This window comes from Schistocerca piceifrons, chromosome 6, assembly GCF_021461385.2.
Source record: "Schistocerca piceifrons isolate TAMUIC-IGC-003096 chromosome 6, iqSchPice1.1, whole genome shotgun sequence".
NCBI lineage: Eukaryota > Metazoa > Arthropoda > Insecta > Orthoptera > Acrididae > Schistocerca > Schistocerca piceifrons.
The window spans coordinates 365543790-365565283 of record NC_060143.1 but is presented as its reverse complement, the minus strand read 5'-3'; the positions used below and the strand labels follow the sequence as shown (position 1 = coordinate 365565283).

Genomic DNA, 21494 nt, shown 5'->3' with positions numbered 1-21494 from the left:
TGTGTAATTTGCAACAGTGGGGAGGGTTCCTTGAGGGAATTGCTGGTCCCCTACAACAGACACCGTTGTCTGAATAGTAATCATCTGATATGTTAGAAGGACCAATGTTGCTTGGTCTGATGATTCTGGACCAGATCTCTGGGATCTGAGAATCTAGGTACCTTGTTTGGATTTTAGGGATGTTATTGTGACTTTTTATCTAGACCAGGTTTTTCTTTCTCTGTCACGTGATTTTCCTCAGCAATGTACTTCTGCCACTATTGTTTCTGATACATGTGAACTTGGTTTAGTCTATGAAACAGATATGAAGCTACATTAACTGGTGCAATCTGTTCAACTTTCTTCAGCTGTCATTGACTGGGCACCAGTACCAGTCTGCTTCACTGTTCAAGCACATGTCTTTGTGAATGTAGGTGATTGGATAGCCTTAAATGCCTTTTCACATTGCAAAGGATGTGTTTGGTGATATGGTTTCCTATATCTTTTCCTCATCTAAGAAGACCAGGCATTCTGTGGTCCATGCAGGATGTTGCTGCAAGCAACCCACATACACAGGAGGAGTTTTACAGTGAGTATTACTTTTGTAAGCAGCTCAACCACATCTGATATATGTTCCCTGCAAATTGATTCCCATGATGGTGTGCTCAAAATGGGCCACTGCACAGGGTTAGGTACATAATGCCCAACCATCAGGTGGTTGAAACATACTGCAACATACTCTGGTAGCTCTGGATCATTAAACGACAGTATAAAGGCTACAGTCTTTTGTATCTCACCGTTTACTCCATTCAAAATGTTTATGATTTCAGCCACACCTTCATTTCCCCATCCTTGTTTCAGTTCTTCATTGTCCAAGTACATTATATCCCTGCAGCTGACTATCCCTTTACAGTTTAGGATTATACATAACACTTTAATTATGTCATACTGTATGAGTAATTTAGCATCTAACAACTCACTTAATTTGACAGTTCTTGCTGTTCAATGTAGGGGAGTATCATTTAGCAACTTCTTAATTGATTTTAGTGATCCTGGAAGTCCTTCTTATGCTTTATTCATGCAGAAATGCAACAGTTTTATAGATGTTCCTTCCTCTCTCTTAACAACAATAAATACATTGTTTACTACTGGACTGGTGACTTCTCTGGTGCACTAACCACACTACTTATTGGCAGTTTTCTGCTTCTTCTGCACCTACTATCCCTTTCTACCCTTGTCTTTCTTTCCCCCATTCACCCCCACCCCTCCTTCCACTAGGTCAATTCTGCATTTTATGTCTTTTAAATGTAGTCTTCTCTTACACTTTCACTTTCTCCACCTTTTCAGAACTTCAGAGCTTCTACTTCCATTCACTGCTTAACATTCCTTTCTATCAAACTGCAACACAAGGAACATTCACTTTCCCCCTACGATGAAGGAACATTCCAAGGCCAGACAAGCTGCAAGAAATACTTAACCAACTTCTTGTAACGTGTTGCCTAAAATGTCTAAGGTTATATATAAAGCAAAACAGGAACATGCAGAAAAGTCTGGAGTTTCTCATATTTCATGGTCACTATGCACATGTTGACAAATTTAAAGGTTGTAATAACACATGAGACTCGATGTACAGAAATACTATAATCAGTATCACAAAATATGATTTGTATTTTTATACAAAAGTTCTTAAACAGGAACAATATGATTTGCCTTTAGTGTGTCTATTTCCATGGTAACGAATTATGACAAATTTATCTGCATGCTGCAAGTATGACTGATTTGCTTTCTAACTCAAGACAAGCACTAATTTTTTACTAAATTTTGTACAAATCATTTAATTGCATTTACAGGTACATACATACACTTGAGCAAAGAAATAATGTTATTTTACACACCTGCACATCAGAGAGGACTACCTTAAAAGAGTTCTCACTTATGTATGAGAGTAACGTTGACTGCCTGTCATACAGAGTTAAAAGTATCAGACCACAGACTTTGCACTCAAAAATTGGATATTTTTTTATCTTCGGTCCCAAAAAATATTTTACAGATATATACAAGTACATGAACACAACAATTTTTGTATGTTAGTGAAACATCTGTGAAAAGTAATGAACCCAATAGGCCCACAGTATAAAGTAGTGGCATAACACAATATTTTAAATGCATGAGGATTCACTGAAAAAAAAAATGGAATCATATGATAAATGTTGATTATCTGCATTGTGAAAGAATAGTCGTATTCTATATTTCCCCAGCTCTACATCACAGAGTAGTATCAACTCAGTTTCATTATTTCTCTTCTTTATTACATTTTAAAGTATTGATTCTGCATTAACTCTCATGACCTGCCATATGATTTCTAAATTTGATCTGTGGTGCATCTTGTTGAGATTCATAAATGCTCTACATAAATTTTTATATTAACAAGAACCAATCACAGAAAAACTGTATGGGTCAAATAATGTTTGCGGAAGCTATGAAACACAGCAAATCAAGAGAAACAGACTGATTTGTTCAATGTTCCAATTTTTTTATGGCATACCAAATTTTTCCAACTGGCACTAATATTTCACACCATAAATTTTCGGAATTGTGTGCAGGATGAAACCATTCCTTTAAGTGAAACAAGATATGTCATGTCAGTTTTCTGCAAAGAACTGTATGCCTTTGAACACGATCAGATTCTGAACAGTCTGGTTATTCTGATAACACACATTCAGTAAATCACCTTTGCAAGGCCATGGAAATGTCACTTCACTGGATTATTATCGAGAGTGGCAGAATAATTACAAGATATCATTTGCAAGTACAAAACTGGCATATAACACATATTAATCCCTAATGGAATTGTGGCACTTTTCACTTAAACCCATATGTTACCTCCTGACAATTCATTTTTTGCTGTTTTACATTTTGAGATTTATCACTTTTCTTATTAATACACACAAAATTTCAATATCTCCTGACATCTCAGAAGCTTGACACATAACAACATGCTTGACTCTCTTCAATGTTGAGCCAAAAAATAGTGAAGTTTCCTGAAGTGATGAATCTGCTGTGCTGTATTGAACAGTGCATTCCTGAGTTAACAGTGATCCAGGAGTGAGTATATCCAAGCAGAATCTTGCTGAATTTGTTTACAAACTGTTACCAGAGAAAGCTACAACATTACATTTGCTGTCATAGAAAATATACTACATAGTAGAGGTAATTTTTCTGAAACTTTCTTCTTTCACACACTGTCAAGAAATGGGTATTATAAATTTTATAACTCATTTCACAAACTGTCATCCAAAAAAACTGGCCTTCACAGTCTAATTTATGTGTGCCATCAAATTAATACTAGAAACATGCACTTAAGGAGTTATCATAAATAGATACTATTTCAATACTTAAAAATAAGTAGCAACAATATGTCAAGTAAGGATAAACTGAAATTAATGTGACATTGGGAGCATAAGTAGAGGAAAAAAAAAAAAAAATCAGCTCCGCTGTGTAAAATACTTAGTTACAATTTTTTTGTCAGTTTCGGCTCATGAGAGGACATAAAATCTAGATAACAATGCATATGCATTACTGCATAAAAATAAATAGTGACAAATCATCTTACCTAGAATTTACATTCTAAAGTGCAGTTTGCTAGTTAATCATCACTAAAAATATGTATACAGGTCAGAAACTACTTAATCACACAAATATTTCTAATTAAACGATATTCACATAAAACAAAGCACAAACAGTTTACAAAAGGACAATCAAACAACAAAAATTACAAAATAGGTAACCTGCATACATTTCAGGACCACTCAACAGATTTTCCGAGGGACAACACGTGTTATGAAACCGAGAGAACTTATTAGTCAATTCTCAAACAATAATAAAATGCCACTTGGGCAGCATTTGGCTCTTTTTTGTACTTAGATCCCAACTATCTGTCAGAAACTCACAGTTGCAAAATGTGTGTTCTTTATTAAATGAGAGATCGGTGGGCATTTATGTGTTCTAACTGATCCATGAACAGCCATGCATGACATGATTTACAGTAATCAATATAAGGGGATGACTAGATCACTCTTTATAGGTTTCTATACATGCGAAATGCCGCTCAAGGATGAGTGGAGAAAAATTGGTCATTTGATTTTACAATGAAGTTCAAACTTAGCAATATTTAATTGTTAGTAATCCTTTGCCAATTATATGTTACTTCATATGGGATAGAAATTGTCATTTACTTGCATTAAAGATCCCTGATAGGACTTAGGAATACCATTATCAAAAAGGTTATGAAGAAGTGCAAATATCACTGAGAAACTGCTGTTTTGGGTCTGTGAAGATTTATTTCTGAACTACTTGTGATTATAGGTGGAGAAGAACATTATAGTTGGTGATGCTATAGACCTTTAACATACAAAGTACTTTAATAACTGTGCATCCGACATTTAGGTGAGTGTGTGTGTGTGTGTGTGTGTGTGTGTGTATGTGTGTGTGTGTAAGAGAGAGAGAGAGAGAGAGAGAGAGAGAGAGAGAGAGAGAGAGAGAGAGAGAGAAGCCAGGGAAGTCATTTACATGTGTCATGAAGGCAAAGTGATCTGTAATTTGTTTCCCTTTAGTTTATGTGAATTTTACCCACCACCTACAGTACAGAATTTTTATTTACTACCACTGGATGATTAAAATATGAGCCTGAATCATTACGACTTTTACAACCATGAGGAGCAACTTCAATTTAAATGTAAAAAGCAATATGCACATGGAACAAAAGGACAGCACCGAAAATAAATTACAAATGCCCATAAATGCTCATAGTATAAATGACAACATGTAGTGTAATTACAACCTACAACTGAAATGCACTGTAAAATTGCTTTCTATAAATAATGTCTACACAACTATAAACCCAAACATCAATCACAGGCGTATATCACGAGCTAAAAATTAGCAAGCTGTGTTCCTATTAAGACTGAAAAAATGCTGTAGAAAGTAACACCCTGATATTCTTTTACAAATAAAGATAATACTTTTGATAAATAATATGGCAGAATATTTTCTACCCCATTCACCTTCCTAACAAATGCATGGGCACAGAGGACTCCACTGTTTAATTCTTGCAGTCAGCTTCAGAAGTTTTTATGAGCTGATGATTATGTCCATTGCCTACCTGCTCAATTCCAATATTACATTACAGGTTATTATTTCAGGTATTCCCAGCAGTGGAAAATGTGTATTAGCAGAAATATATAATCTAATAAAATATGAAAACCTTTTTCTGCAAAGATGAGACCAAAATCCAGCTTGATTAAAAAAATACAACTGAAACTGAGGACAAAAATGCCATAACTAACAGCATGCAAAACAACTGCTGGAGTCAAGTGAAAAAATGTAAAGAGGTTATTCTTCTGTTAAAAGAAGCAATGAGTTCCTGAATCACAGAAATATCTCTCTGCTCCCTTTTTCCTCCATCAAATTAATTTCACAACTGACTCTTGTGCACAGTGTATCAGATTTGTATGTTTCATTGACCCTACATTATAAATTATTCAAATCTATATTGCAAACCCTGAGCCCGAAAACGATATCTATAAGGATAAAATATTTTTCACAAAATGTGAGAGAACCAAATTTACTCTCTCTTTCCAGAAGTTTCTATCAATCAATCTTGTACACATAATTGAGATAGTAATGAAAATCTAGACAGTAATGTGCACACACAAAATAAACTTGGTCTTTCTGCACTTGCTCAGCCACCTCTTAATTATAATCCAGTAAATTAACAAAAATTTATGTTTCCAAGTAAGCAATGGAGAACAACATGATCCTAGAAAAGGTAAAATTTTTTAGTTCAATTGACTTGTTTTACCATTTCATGCCTTTCTTTGGCTAGCAATGAATTCTTTAAAAAAAAAAAAAAAAAAAAAATACTGGGCACCAAGGCTACCTTATACAAAGATTCAAAAGCAGCAAGTGTTACAAAGTCAGTGGGTTACTGATGTGCCATCTATCCTCCAGTGAGGCAGCAAAGAAAACTCTCCATGGTAAATATTCCAATTTGGCTTCACACAATTATAGCTGAGAACCTTAACTAAAACCAACAAAACAAAAAAGTAAATGAAGAATTAATGCAACTGTTTATTAATAACCTAACTGCAGTAAACTACTGATTCTGTTCATAAATAAGGAATGTACAAACTTTGATCTGTGGGTTTGTCACTGCGCCTACCACTTTGTCTTTACACTCTACGGTTCTCCTTAAAATGCAGATAAATAAGACTGCCGTATAAGTGGCTGTATCAATTAAGCTATCATCCAGTTTACATATTTTTTAGAATATATGTGCTGGCAAGGCTGACACATGGTATTGTCACAGAATGCACTGCAATGAAATTACTTTTATTGTATGTCTCATGGCACCAATAACTCTGGTCTTGGCTCATATCTTAATCATCCTCCTGCTGTCATTGTAATCCTATTTTCAAAACAGTGAATTGCTAATTGCTTCACTGTGAAAATCTTTTTAAGCAAGAATTTCCCCATTTTCATCTCGGTTTCAATATATTTAACACGTGTTGTCGGCTAATAGTCATTGACTGTGCTGCTTTATCTGGAAACAGTTGATCCTGAAGTGCCTGCACATCTGGCGAACCTATGGAGAGAAAAATGGTGCAAATGAAGAAGATGCAGATAATTCATCAAATATTTTAAAAAAGGTGACTTTTTAAAAAAATTCAGCTGTCATACGTTTCCAAGACAGAATTAGACCAGGTCAGAAACATCATGAACAGGAGGACACAGCACATTGCTAAACATGAGAATGAAAGAATATTCGGCAACAAAACTGACCCAAATTAATGCAATTCTCATATGACCAGAAGGAGGAGGAGGAGGAGGAGGAGGAGAAGAATTAAGACAAAGAAGAAGCAAAATAAAACTGACTTATTAATGAAGGATTGGTGTCATGCAGTTTGTGACTCTTATTGAAAAACGTTACAATGACATAAACAGTACTACGGAAAAATCAACCCCTCCCCATACGGAGCACTTGCTCTTATGCTAGAGATGGGCACTCTGCTCCTGAATTGATTCAAAGAGTCAGAGCTTTCTAAAGAGTGGATAATGGATGATTCGAAGAAAGTAATTGGTAGTTCATCTGATTTCAAAATGCGTTTCTGGTGGTCGTAATGAGCAGAAAGAAAATTCTGCGCTAGGCTGTTGCAATGGCATCCCATGTTACATCCTTAAGGAAACATTTCCCAAGCTACAAAAAAATGTATTACAGACAAAGTGCACATGTGGATTTGCAAATCTTATTAGTACATGAAGCTTTTCTCATCTATGAAAACAAAAAATAAAGAAAGCTCCATTTTTCCCAATTTATTTGCTGTGGGCAGTATCCATTCAGCCATTTCAATAGTAATGCTAATTATGATGACATGAAAGTAAGCACAACACAACACCCAGTCTTTGAGTGGATTTTTTTTATTATTATTATTTTACTGCGAATTGAACCTGGAAACCTTCGCTTCCCAATCCCCTGCACTGACCATGCAACTAACGAGGCAAACAAAAGCCGAGCTCTTTAGAATGATACATTAATGCAGAAAACACTTCCAGCATGTTCCTGTTTTTTATTTCAAAAGAATGTCTCAAATTTCAGAAGAACAATAAATGTTTACATGCTTTTGAGTGAGTTGTTATTTCTTCTCCTTTGTCTTAGCATCACACTCATAACGTGTTGACAGCGATCATAAAAGCTGTGGTCTCCGGCCACCACATGGTCGGAGCATGTCACAAAGCAATCCAGGCACCAAGCACCACTCCCCTTCCAATACCTCAGTGCTCCCTACCCCTCTCACTGATTAGGCCACAACCTGCCTCACTAGCTCACTGCTCTCTACCACTCTCAGGGATCAGATTACAAGGGAGATCACTAGCTCACTGGTCTCCACCATTCTTAAGGATCAGATTGCAAACTAGGTCACTGCTCCCCCCACCAACGAAACTAGCTCTTACAGATGAAATCGCATTGAGCAGACCACGCTGCAACTTGAGGCTTCACTCTGTTCTCTGTGCTCTTGGCACAGTGAAACAGCTTGCAACTCGCTTTAATGCAGCACATCTCCATTTGAGTTCGGATATTAATTCTTTGTATCCTTATATGATTTGTTTTAATTGTCATCTTCTTGTGTTGTTGCTCTTCTGTTTTCCTGTTGTGTGAGTGTTGTTCTACGTCTGTTGCATTTATAGCTGCTTTTGTTGGCATGTCGATAGCCTTTATGTGCCTTTTAATTGCTTTGGGTGGGCAGGCTACTAAATGTAAAGGTCATTTTAACATACATGATAGTCCATTTATACAGGTTGTCTCAGGAGGAATGGTCAATATTCAGAGATATGACAGGAACAATCATCCGAAGCAAAAAATTAAGTATGGACATATGCCCTATTCCAAATTGTTTCTGAGACAAAACATATTTAAAATTACTTCATATGTTTTTCTCGAATTAACACAAAATCTGCGGCCTCTAGTGAAAACGTGTCACAGTAAAAAATTAAATTACATTAAATTCCCTTTAGAAGGGTCTTATTCATTTCTTCTCATAGACTTTTAGGGTGCGTGAAGAGAGTGAAAAATATGGGAACTGAGGTGTAGATAAGCCAGTTTGAGGTAGTTTTTTGACTTGATAGATCAGTGTCCAACATCAAATTATTCATCTCGAATCTGATTACACTACTATAGTACATCGTAAACAATGACAACGTACTGAATATTACAAAAAATAAATAACAATGTACATTAAATATGTTCTATCTTGGAAATCTTTCAGAAAAGTACGTATATCCACATGAAGTTTCTTGCTTCAAATAATCGTTCCTGTCATATGCCTGAATATTGACCATTCATCCTGGAACAACCTGTATATTATGATTAATTTTTTATTTATAAATTTAACCTGAACAGATTAATGCCCTCAGGAGTCTTCTTACAGCACATCGGAGTTTTATATGTACTTACAAAACGTATTAAAACCACAGGTACTTAAAAAATCATAATATTTTTAATATGATCTCTCCCCTCCTCCTCTCTGCATGTAGTAGGCATTTGTCTGTTATCCCTTCTTGGTTGAAATTGTTGATTTTTCTTGGGCTTCCTACATATCTCATGCCCTCTGGGTAATAATTATCACCAATTTTGTTAATCTGTCATCTTCCATTTTTTTGAGATACATCTTCCAGTTGCTTCTGTCTTTTTTAATCTGTTCATTTAAGTTTTTCACTCCCAGTTCTTTTCTGATGTCTACATTCACTCTCCCCTACAACAGAATGTACCCAGCTTCTCTTCTTAGCAATCGATCTCTAGTGCTTGTATTCCGATGGGAACAAGTGTTTCTACTGTGATGTCCAGGAAAGAGCTTCAAGGTCTAGTGAGCAGTAGTTATGAGCAGTAGTCGATCAACAAATAAGCTTGAGTATTTGGACTGCGACGCCATCCTCTACAGTAAATGCTAAGCTGAAGGATTTTTTGACAACGTTGTCACCTCAAGAAAGAACTTTTCCCAACTACCGTATTTACCTCTGTGAAATAATCAGTAAGTCTATGTTTTGTTTATGGTTCAATCAAGATTATCGCTAAAGACAAGTACTGATTTACATCCTTGGTTGGGGCAATGGGATCAGCTGCAGCTTCTACTTTGCCTGCTCTTCCCAAGATCACACAAACTTTTCCATAGAGCATCTGGTCTTTATGTTTTAGATTAATGTATTGGCATGTCTTAGTTATTGTTTCTCTCAGTTTGATTTCTGCATGGAACCAATTTTATTTTCAAAGGCAGGAGGTCGTTTGTGAGTCCGATGTGCAGTGTCTCCAACATTCATGGACTGTTTTGGCTCTTCCATTATCGAGGTGCAGGTTTTCCCTTCAGGTTTCTAATCTTTGGGGGGCATATTATTATGTAACAGAGTCAATTTGTAATGATGTTGTGAGCTGATATTCCAGGTACAGATTTCTTTGCTTGTGGATTTCGTGGCAAATGTATGTTTGGGGACATGGCTATAGGTTGCATTATGAGTAGATGCAAGATGCAATACATTTGCATTTGAAGAAGAAACTACACACTTGAATTTCACAGTGGAGAGGCACAATATTTATGTTAGTGTTTCTAGCATCATTTGTATTACCTTACGTCAAATCGAATTTTGAAAGGTCAGTTCTGAAACGGGCTATCCCACCTACTTTTGGAGGTCTATAGAGGACACATATTAGGCAAATTTTTTTAAGGGGTTTTATTTTTAAGAACATGATAAAAAAACAGGAATGCACATAAGCTACTACAAACAGCATAATGAACACATTATTGTGGCCAAGATAGATATGAAACCCATGCCTACCACAGTAGTACAAGTTTATATGCCGTTAGCTCCGCAAATGACGAAAAGATTGATGAAATGTATGATGAGATGAAAGAAATTATTCAGATAGTGAAGGGAGACGAAAATTTAATAGTCATGAGTGACTGGAATTCAATAGTACGAAAAGGAAGAGAAGAAAACGTAGTAGGTGAATATGGAATGGGGGTAAGCAATGAAAGAGGAAGCTGCCTGGTAGAATTTAGCACAGAGCATAACTTAATCATAGCTAACACTTCGTACAAGGATCATAAAAGAAGGTTGTATACATGGAATAAGCCTGGGGATACTGAAAGGTTTCAGATAGATTATTTAATAGTAAGACAGAGATTTAGGAACCAGGTTTTACATTATAAGTCATTACAAGGGGCGGATGTGGACTCTGACCACAATCTATTGGTTATGAACTGTAGATTAAAACTGAAGAAACTGCAAAAAGGTGGGAATTTAAGGAGATGGGACCTGGATAAGTTGACAGAACCAGAGGTTGTAGAGTGTTTCAGGGAGAGCATTAGGGAAGGACTGACAAGACTGGGGGAAAGAAAAACAGTAGAAGAATGGGTAGCTTTGAGAGATGAAATAATGAAGGCAGCAGAGGATCAAGTACGTGAAAAGACGAGGGCTAATAGAAATCCTGGGGTAACAGAACAGATACTGAATTTAATTGATGAAAGCAGAAAATACAAAAATGCAGTAAATGAAGCAGGCAAAAAGGAATACAAACGTCTCAAAAATGAAATGGAGGAAGTCCAAAATGGCTAAGCAGGGATGGCTAGAGTACAAATGTAAGGATGTAGAGGTGTATATCACAAGGGTAAGATAGACACTGCCTAGAAGAAAATTAAGGAGACCTTTGGAGAAAAGAGAACCACTTTCATGAATATCAAGAGCTCAGATGGAAACCCAGTTCTAAGTAAAGAAGGGAAAGCAGAAAGGTGGAAGGAGTATAGAGAGAGTTTATACAAGGGCGATGTTCTTGAGGACAATATTATGGAAATGGAAGAGGATGTAGATGAAGATTAAATGGGAGATATTATACTGCGTGAAGAGTTTGACAGAGCACTGAAAGACCTAAGGCAAAACAAGGCCCCGGGAGTAGACAACATTCCATTAGAACTACTGATAGCCTTGGGAGAGCCAGCCCTGACAAATCTCTACCATCTGGTGAGCAAGATGTATGAGACAGGCAAAATACCCTCAGATTTCAAAAAGAACATAATAATTCCAATCCTGGCTTCGGGGAAGATCACTTTGGATTTTGTAGAAATGTTGGAACATGTGAGGCAATACTGACCCTACGGCTTATCTTAGAAAATAGATTAAGGAAAGGCAAACCTAGATTTCTAGCATTTGTAGACTTAGAGAAAGCTTTTGACAATGTTGACTGGAATACTATCTTTCAAATTCTGAGGGTGGCAGGGGTAAAATACAGGGAGCGAAAGGCTATTTACAATTTATACAGAAACCAGATGGCAGTTATAAGAGTCGAGGGGCATGAAAGGGAAGCAGTGGTTGGGAAGGGAGCGAGACAGGGTTGTAGCCTATCCCCGATGTTATTCAATCTGTATATTGAGCAAGCAGTGAAGGAAACAAAAGAAAAATTCGGAGTAGGAATTAAAATCCATGGAGAAGAAATAAAAACTTTGAGGCTTGTCAATGACATTGTAATTCTGTCAGAGACAGCAAAGAACCTGGAAGAGCAACTGAATGGAATGGACAGTGTCTTGAAAGGAGAATATAAGATGAACATCAACAAAAGCAAAATGAGGATAATGGAATGTAGTCGAATTAAATTGACTGATGCTGAGGGTATTAGATTAGGAAATGAGACACTTAAAGTAGTAAATGAGTTTTGCTATTTGGGGAGCAAAATAACTGATGATGGTCGAAGTAGAGAGGATATAAAATGTAGACTGGCAAAGGCGATTTAAGTGTCAGGAAGTCTTTTTCTGAAAGTATTTGTATTGAGTGTAGCCATGTATGGAAGTGAAACGTGGATGATAAATAGTTTAGACAAAAAGAGAACAGAAGCTTTCGAAATGTGGTGCTACATAAGAATGCTGAAGATTAGATGGGTAGATCACATAACTAATGAGGAGGTATTGAATAGAATTGGGGAGAAGAGAAATTTGTGGCACAACTTTACTACAAGAAGAGATCAGTTAGCAGGACATATTCTGAGGCATTAAGGGATCACCAATTTAGTATTGGAGGGCGGCGCAGAGGGTAAAAATCCTAGATGGAGACCAAGAGATGAATACACTAAACAGATTCAGAAGGATGTAGGTTGCAGTAGGTACTGGGAGATGAAGAAGCTTGCACATGATATAGAAGCATGGAGAGCTGCATCATATCAGTCTCTGGACTGAAGACCACAATAACAACATGTCTTGTTTGTCTTCATTAGTACTGGATGTGAGTAACATGGTCAGTAATAAGTCAGAGTGTTTGTATGCCACTACTCGATCTCCTCATCTGTTACTTCTGTGATGTCTTAGGACAGAGGAGTCTATATTTGGGGAACTGGAGAGCACGGTTGGCTTGAGCCAGGTGTCCAAGTTTGTTAGAAGAAAGACATAGATGTCCATATCCTGAAATATGTGGTGGAGTTCATCGAAACGAGTTGAAAGTGATGGCTATCTATGTTCTACAGTAAAAATACATACACCCTGGTAGAAATAATGGCTGCATGAGTAGACAACTTCGTAGCTTTTAAAGCACAGACTTTAGAGTTTATTTGCACTGCTTTTTTCCAGCCTTTACCTGTACCATTATCTTGCCATCTCTTGAGTACATACTATGTAGCCCAAATTCGGATATCACATTATTCAAAATTTTTATCTTTCAACAGAGAAATTCTCACATATTGTCAGGCTTGTCTTTGTGAGTTTCTTAATCACTATGACTGTTTCAGACCTTTTCGTATGATACAAATTTCATGATTGTGGCTTTAGGTTTCGCAGATCATAACTTCCTACATACTACTCTATAACTTCTGATTACACGATGTGCTGCATGTATATTTGTTCTCACTTTAAGCTTTTACAATGTAAAATGGCTATGTCAACAGTGTAATGTAATCGACTGACGGAAATAAGGTGAAGAAATAAAGCGAAGAGTATGCTATACCCATAGTAAAGAGTTGAAGTAATTTCATGACTGTATTATGTTCCCAGAAAACATGGTTAATTTATTAATTTAATTATGAATATGTTCTTTTGTAATAAATAATGAACTTCTTTAAGATGTTAAATGCTGTTAAGAAGTGCACACTTACATTGCAAATAGTGTAGTTCGGATCAAAAAGTTTGAATAAATATAATCTTTAGCAAAAAGTATTTCCAACCCAGTGGAGTTTATTTAAACAGAAGAAAACCCAGGCCATGCTTGATGTTGGAATGATCATTTTGCAGACAAAGAAAATGATGAAACTCCCTAGACAAACGAGATCTGCAATTATTGAGTGTTAATCTTTCAGCAACTAGTAACAAATTCTTGCTGAAATTGTGCTGGGACTGGACTTATTATTTCCATTAAAATAGCCTATTGAATGGAAACCAATAACATGTGGTGAGAGTGCTGTCCTACCACACTATACCGCGTAAGGTTATATAAACAATTCTTCAGTTATTTAAGAAACCAGTAAGACAACAACTAGTAAGACAACAACCAGTACAACAGCAAATGTTTTAATTCTACAAGTATGCTTTCAGTGCAGCAGAACAATATATTATCGACATTGCTTTCACCTAGAAGAATTACCAGCGATGTTCGGTTTTGCCTAGAAGAATTAAGAGTGATGTTTGATACCATTTAAAAAAAAAAAAAACTGAAGAAAAACGAAAATGCTGCTACTGGTTTCCGGCTCATCATCAGACCTGAAGAGCCATCTAAAATCGAAGCATCCTATGGTTCCTGTGGAACAATGTGAGTCAGGTAGCCGATCAAGATCGCCATCAATTGATGCATAAATTTGAGAAATAATTTATCGTGAATTGTCAACACCAACATTTGCTTCCACCTTGGGCGAAGGTGTCCACCCATCAAGGCAAATTGAGTCTCAAGCACTATCTAGCCCATCAGTGTCGTCAGGTTCTGGACCAAGTCCTGATTTATCTCCTTTGTGGTGCTCTCACCTTCAACTCCTCCTCATTTACAACAACCAACAAGTAACTTTTTTAATATTATAAAGTCGTTTACATTAAGTAAATGTATTCCATTAGATGCACAGCTTTTAAAAATGATTTGCAGTAAAATTTAAAAATTTTTCAGCCACTGAAAAGGCAGTCTGTCATACGCCTGATGTGTGGATGAGTGTAAATAAAATTAGTTCGAGAGGAGTCAACTCAAGTCATACCTTCTAAAGTGCTCACAATTCGAAGGCAGACAGACTGCAGAAAACATGACAAACTGGGTAAAGTCTGTTATCCCAAATACAATATCAGTTTTAAAATCATTTCGTTAAAAACAGAAAATGTGTCAATACAAAATTAACTGCCATGCTTTTAAAACTTCCACATATCCCATGCTTTGCACATTCTTTAAACCCCACTGCACAACACACATTTCAGAAATCCACACAGAAAACTGTTGAGGAGTTTAAACGAGTTGTCGTTTCTTGAGGGAAAACCCTTTGCTTTAAGCAAACTTGCTGAAATGCAAGGGGGGCTACTTAAATTGAAACAAGATGTCCCAATCAGACTATTTACGAAATGTTGAAACGATTTACTTTAAATAAAGATCTCATATTTCTTACCTCTCTATTTTAGGTGGAAAATTGACCACCTTAAACTTAAAAGATACAGACTGGGATATAACGCAACAGGCTTTACAGATTCTGAAAGTTTTTGATGAGGTAACCGAAGGGGTGGCTTCACAGAAAACAGTCTCACTTTCAATAATGAAAATCTTGCCAAGATTAAGGGAATGGCAACTAAAACCTTCTAAAGACAAATGTAAAGAATATCCTCAGGAAACAAAGTCACTGGTTGATAATTTGCTTAAAGGGTTATCGGAGTGGTTGGTGTTATTTCCATCAGCGAAATGATTAGTCACACAACATTACTGGACCCCCAATTCAAAGGCAAGGATTTTCGGTTGACAAAACATTTTAGGACTGCAAGACTGCTACGTATGAAGGCTGTTGCAGAAATGAAACCATTGGTTGTTTAATAAGAAAAAAACAGAGCTCATGTCTCAACATCACCTCCGTTAAACATGAAACTTCTTCAGTCTGGTACAAGTTCAATTAAACTATTAGTCAACTTCTAGCACGTCACATTGGAGGGATATTTGCCTAGAAACAGTGATCCCTTAAACTGGTGGGAAAAAAAATTGCTGTGGCCAGCACTATATCAATTGGTTCTAAAAGTACTATGTACCACCACAACATCAGTAGTCTGTGAACGAATATTTTCAAAAGCAGGACAAAGAGACTCACTTCAACTAAAGTGGGTCAAATTTTATTCATGAATGACAATATTTATTAATTTTTCTTTTATGGGAACATACAGGGTGTTACAAAAAGGTATGGCCAAACTTTCAGGAAACATTCCTCACACACAAAGAAAGAAAATATGTTATGTGGACATGTGTCCGGAAATACTTACTTTCCATGTTAGAGCTCATTTTATTACTTCTCTTCAAATCACATTAATCATTGAATGGAAACACACAGCAACAGAACGTACCAGCGTGACTTCAAACACTTTGTTACAGGAAATGCTCAAAATGTCCTCCGTTAGCGAGGATACATGCATCCACCCTCTGTCGCATGGAATCCCTGATGCGCTGATGCAGCCCTGGAGAATGGTGTATTGTATCACAGCTGTCCACAATACGAGCACGAAGAGTCTCTACATTTGGTACCGGGGTTGCGTAGACAAGAGCTTTCAAATGCCCCCATAAATGAAAGTCAAGAGGGTTGAGGTCAGGAGAGCGTGGAGGCCATGGAATTGGTCCGCCTCTACCAACCCATCGGTCACCAAATCTGTTGTTGAGAAGCGTACGAACACTTCGACTGAAATGTGCAGGAGCTCCATCGTGCATGAACCACATGTTGTGTCGTACTTGTAAAGGCACATGTTCTAGCAGCACAGGTAGAGTATCCCGTATGAAATCATGATAACATGCTCCATTGAGCGTAGATGGAAGAGCATGGGGCCCAATCAAGACATCACCAACAGTGCCTGCCCAAACGTTCACGGAAAATCTGTGTTGATGACGTGATTGCACAATTGCGTGCAGATTCTCGTCAGCCCACACATGTTGATTGTGAAAATTTACAATTTGATCACGTTGGAATGAAGCGTCATCCGTAAAGAGAAATGAGGATTGACACATTGTTGGATGAACCATTCGCAGAAGTGTACCCGTAGAGGCCAATCAGCTGCTGATAGTGCCTGCACACGCTGTACATGGTACGGAAACAACTGGTTCTCCTGTAGCACTCTCCATACAGTGACGTGGTCAACGTTATCTTTTACAGCAGCAACTTCTCTGATGCTGACATTAGGGTTATCATCAACTGCACGAAGAATTGCCTCGTCCATTGCAGGTGTCCTCGTCGCTCTAGGTCTTCCCCAGTCGCGAGTCATAGGCTGGAATGTTCCGTGCTCCCTAAGACGCCGATCAATTGCTTCGAACGTCTTCCTGTCGGGACACCTTCATTCTGGAACTCTGTCTCGATACAAACTTACCGTGCCACGGCTATTGCCCCGTGCTAATCCATACATCAAATGGGCATCTGTCAACTCTGCATTTGTAAACATTGCACTGACTGCAAAACCACGTTCGTGATGAACACTAACCTGTTGATGCTACGTACTGATGTGCTTGATGCTAGTACTGTAGAGCAATGAGTCGCATGTCAACACAAGTACCGAAGTCAACATTACCTTCCTTCAATTGGGCCAACTGGCGGTGAATTGAGGAAGTACAGTACATACTGACGAAACTAAAATGAGCTCTAACATGGAAATTAAGCGTTTCTGGACACATGTTCACATAACATCTTTTCTTTATTTGTGTGTGAGGAATGTTTCCTGAAAGTTTGGCCGTACCTTTTTGTAACATCCTGTATATGAAATACTGACTGTAAATGATGACTGCAAATACACTTCAATTACAGTTGTTATAATTCTTATATTGTGTTTTTTCCAATAAAAATGTCAAAATATAATAAGAATCAGTCTTCGTTCCCAAAATTTTTCAACTTGATAAATATTTAGGATTTTGTTGTAATATTTATCAATTTTTCAGTAGACGAAATTTAAAACTTTTGTATCTGAAAATTACTAAGGATATAACACAAAACTATTGCTCTTCTTCATATTTTCTATCAAAATAAGGCCAACTCAGATAAATATACAGGTTTAGTGACCTGAATTAAAAAGGCAGTGCACCTTCGTTCTAATTTTTTTGTGAATGAATGGTGAGTGGTGAGTCATGAAAAAGAGCTAGTTCATTCCAGTGGGTGACCAGTTCTGATCCAAAAAGAACTGTTTTGTACATCTCTATCATATGCACACAGGTGCGATGCATGCACGCGTTCACCCACATGCCTCCACGTGCGCATCTCCCTGTGCATGTGCCCTTGTACTTTAAACATCTGATACATAATAATCGCACTGTATTAAGAATGTTGTACAGCACCTCACTGTGATATTCCAGGTTAAAGAGCAGCTCAATTGCTTCTATGCAAGTGTAACCATCAGCCAACAAGAGCCTCTGTGAATGTTCTTGGTTCTCAAATGCAGCATGTGCTTCTACTGCTGTCTACACTGTAATTTCTCCTAATCTCTTTCTCTTGTACATCTTGAAGCCTCCAAATCCCACTGTTTTCCTATTAAGCATCTTCATTTTTTGTCAGGTATCCTTTCCCCCTTCCGTATCCCCCCCCTCCCCTTGTTTAACAGAAGTTCTAATTCATTCATTCTCTTTTTTCCTTTGTTTGGATTTGTTATTCCTGCATTAGTATTTTATTAATTTATCAGTAATCCAAAAATTATTTGCTTGTATATTTTGTTTCATCACTAATCATAAAACTACTTTGTTCCCCTGTCAAAGAAGGTAGTCAATAAAGGCTTTTGGTTTTCTTAGTCACTGTCTCTTTCTCTAACTGGAGGGTGGGTATAAATGAAGAGCTATAAAATCTGATGTGACAAATATTTTATGAAAGAAATGTAATATCTTGTGAAAATATAATTATTAATTTCAAAAAGCAGTACTTAGGGTAGAATTTATGGTTAATCCTGAGCTCTGTATGCACTGATCAGCGAGAACATTATGGTCCCCTACCTAATAGCTTGTATGTCCCCCTTAGGCATGGATAACAGCAGCAACACCTAGTGGGATCGAAGCAATAGGTCTTAGTAGGCCGCTGGAGGGAGTTGGCACCACTATCTGCACACACAAGTCACGTAATTGCCGTAAATTCCAGGAATGGCGGCGATGAGCTCTGACCCCACGTTCAATCACATCCCAAATGTGTTCGACCGAGTTCAGATCTGACGAGTTGGGGGACCAGCACATCACTTTGAACTCACCACTGTTTTCTTTGAACCACTCCATCTCACTCCTGGCCTTATCACACGGTACATTATCTTGTTGAAAAATGCCACTACCTTCAGCAAACACGATCGTCATGAAGGGGTCTACATGGTCTGCAACCAGTGTAGGTTATTCCTTGGCCATTGTGGTGCCTTGCACGAGCTCCACTGGACCTATGGATGCCCAGATGAATGTTCCCTGAAGCATAATGAAGCCATCGCCAACTTGTCTCCAACCCGCAGTACACGTGTCAAGGCGCTGTTCACCTGACAGATTCACGTGCTCACATCAGCATGATGATGAATGTATTGGGATTCATTAGGCTGTGCAACACTCTGCCACTGCGCCAACATCCAGTGCTGATGGTCGTGTGGCCATTTCAGTCATAGTCACTGATGTCAAGGTGTTAACACTGGCACATGCATGGATCGTCAGCTGCACAGGCCCATCATTAGGAATGTTTTGCGCAGTGAGTGTTCAGACAGACTTGTACTCTACCCAGCATTGAAGTCTAATGTTAGTTCTGCCACAGTTTGCTGTCTGTCCTGTTTTACCAGTCTGCCCAGCCTACTACATCTGACATCTGTAATGGGGGTAGCTGCCCAATTCCCCGACGCCTGGACATGGTTTCACTTTAGTTTTGCCATGTATTGAAGACACTCACCATAGAACTCCTTGAAAACCGGAGACCTGCACATTCCGAAATGCTCTTGCCGAACTTCCGGGCCATCACAATCTGCCCTTGGTCAAATTAGAAAGATTGCGCTCCTTCCCAATTCTACACACAGACAATACTCTCACTGATACTACATGCACTGAGGTTGTATCTGACAGGCAGTCATTCCTCACCAGGTGATCCTGCTATCGCCTGGACAGGTTTGTATCAATAGTAGGCAGATTGTCACAATTTTTTGGCTAATCAATGTACTTCACTTCAGTAGCGATCTTTAAGATAAAACACAACTATTAACAAATTCCACACAGACATATAAGCTTTCCATTCTTCCCATATTCTATCTGTAAATAGGAAGAAACATTAATATATGTCAAAATAGCAATGTGGCACTGAGAACCACCAGGGCCCAAAGCACAAACAAGAAGTTTTAACAAAAATAAATGTTTGTGAAAACAAAATTTACCGGCAAACTGCCAGTCTTTTAGGTTCGACTTAAGTGTTGACAACCTATATTAATATTCAAGGCTTTATTATTAAGGTTAATTTACAAAACTTTCACATATAGGCCAGTGATAAGTGTATTTCTGGTAGCTGTACAGTTTGCTATTAAAAGTGAAAACAGAATCAAAACATGAGAAACACATACTGAATGTACAACATCCATTACTATGAATTATTCCAAAAATTCATTGTCCTCGTTATTTTCATAATGCACATTCCTTGACCTGAGGTTTAGATAACACCATCTGTCCACTTCAGCCATCAAATCTAGTAGTACTGTTTAGTCTTTGGGTTTCACAGTTCATATTTGCCTTCCACCTTTGTATTTGGGCACTATATGTTACAAGGCATTTACAAGCTGTGGGGAAATGACAAACTGCGTCTCCCTCAATGTGAAATGCAGAAAATGTTTGCCTCCAAAGACACCAGTGAAGAATGTTACTAAAAAGTGCCTGGCAACCTATTGAAAACTTCATCATTGTAAAATTTATGAAATGTACATTGTTACCATGTACAGCAACTTTTGGTTTGGTAGTGATGTCGGTAATGCTTGTAAAGTTTCTGAAATCCTCAGTGTCCGTTTTACATACTATAATAGGTTTAGATAGCCTTGGTTTCTGTATAACTTGACACCACTCTACCTCTGATTACAAAGTACTACTTCATAGGTGATGTAGACACTAACTTATGTTGACATCCCTAGATAACAACCGAGCAGCACACAGCAACAAAACAGTGTGTTGTGCCCATATGGAAGTGAATATAACAGAAATCAGTGAGACAGCTCTTCATGAATGTTCACATATACAATGTGGGCCTACAGAACACACAAAGGTGGTCCACCATAAAATCTATATACAGGGGGTTATGGGTATAAGTGCACATATTTTCACTGATAACTGAGGACAGTGTACTGAACAACATTCCATCAGTATTTATGGTATTTACAAAATAATAATTATAGCTATTAGAAGTATTATGTTTTTAGGTTGGTTCGTACCTCGAAGTGCATGTGGCAAGAGAAAGCCATTAATGCTTATTTTCCAATGAGAAGCATGTCAGTTCGTGGTAGACGCTTGGCCGCATAACAGTTAGTCTATACTGAAAGGCATAGTGTACTCTATGGTGCAGTTACAACTGTCCAGAAAACATCAGGTAGCAAACTATATGATGTGTCTGCGGGAAGACTGTTAAACACAGAGAAAATACAACTAACACACTGATGTCGGTACATATTAACGTACCAATGATCACAACATCTGCACTTACACCCCTAACACCTTCTACAACACGAGTATGCAGTCATGCTATTCAATATCGGCAACTGTGTGCTTTAGGCCCCTATGGTTCTCAACACCTGAAATACGTTCTGCCATACATTTTACAG

At 37.7% G+C, this 21494-nt stretch overlaps 1 protein-coding gene across 1 annotated transcript in view; it reads right to left on the bottom strand.

The window, feature by feature from the left end:
* Positions 1–1798: 1798 nt before the first annotated feature.
* The window catches only part of LOC124803071 (ethanolaminephosphotransferase 1-like), an 89408-nt gene continuing 69712 nt past the window's right edge, over positions 1799–21494 (bottom strand). Inside the window, exon 8 of the mRNA XM_047264200.1 lies at positions 1799–6622. Within this exon, the coding sequence (XP_047120156.1) occupies positions 6560–6622 (63 nt within the window). The 3' untranslated portion in view covers positions 1799–6559. The remainder of the gene's footprint in view (positions 6623–21494) is intronic.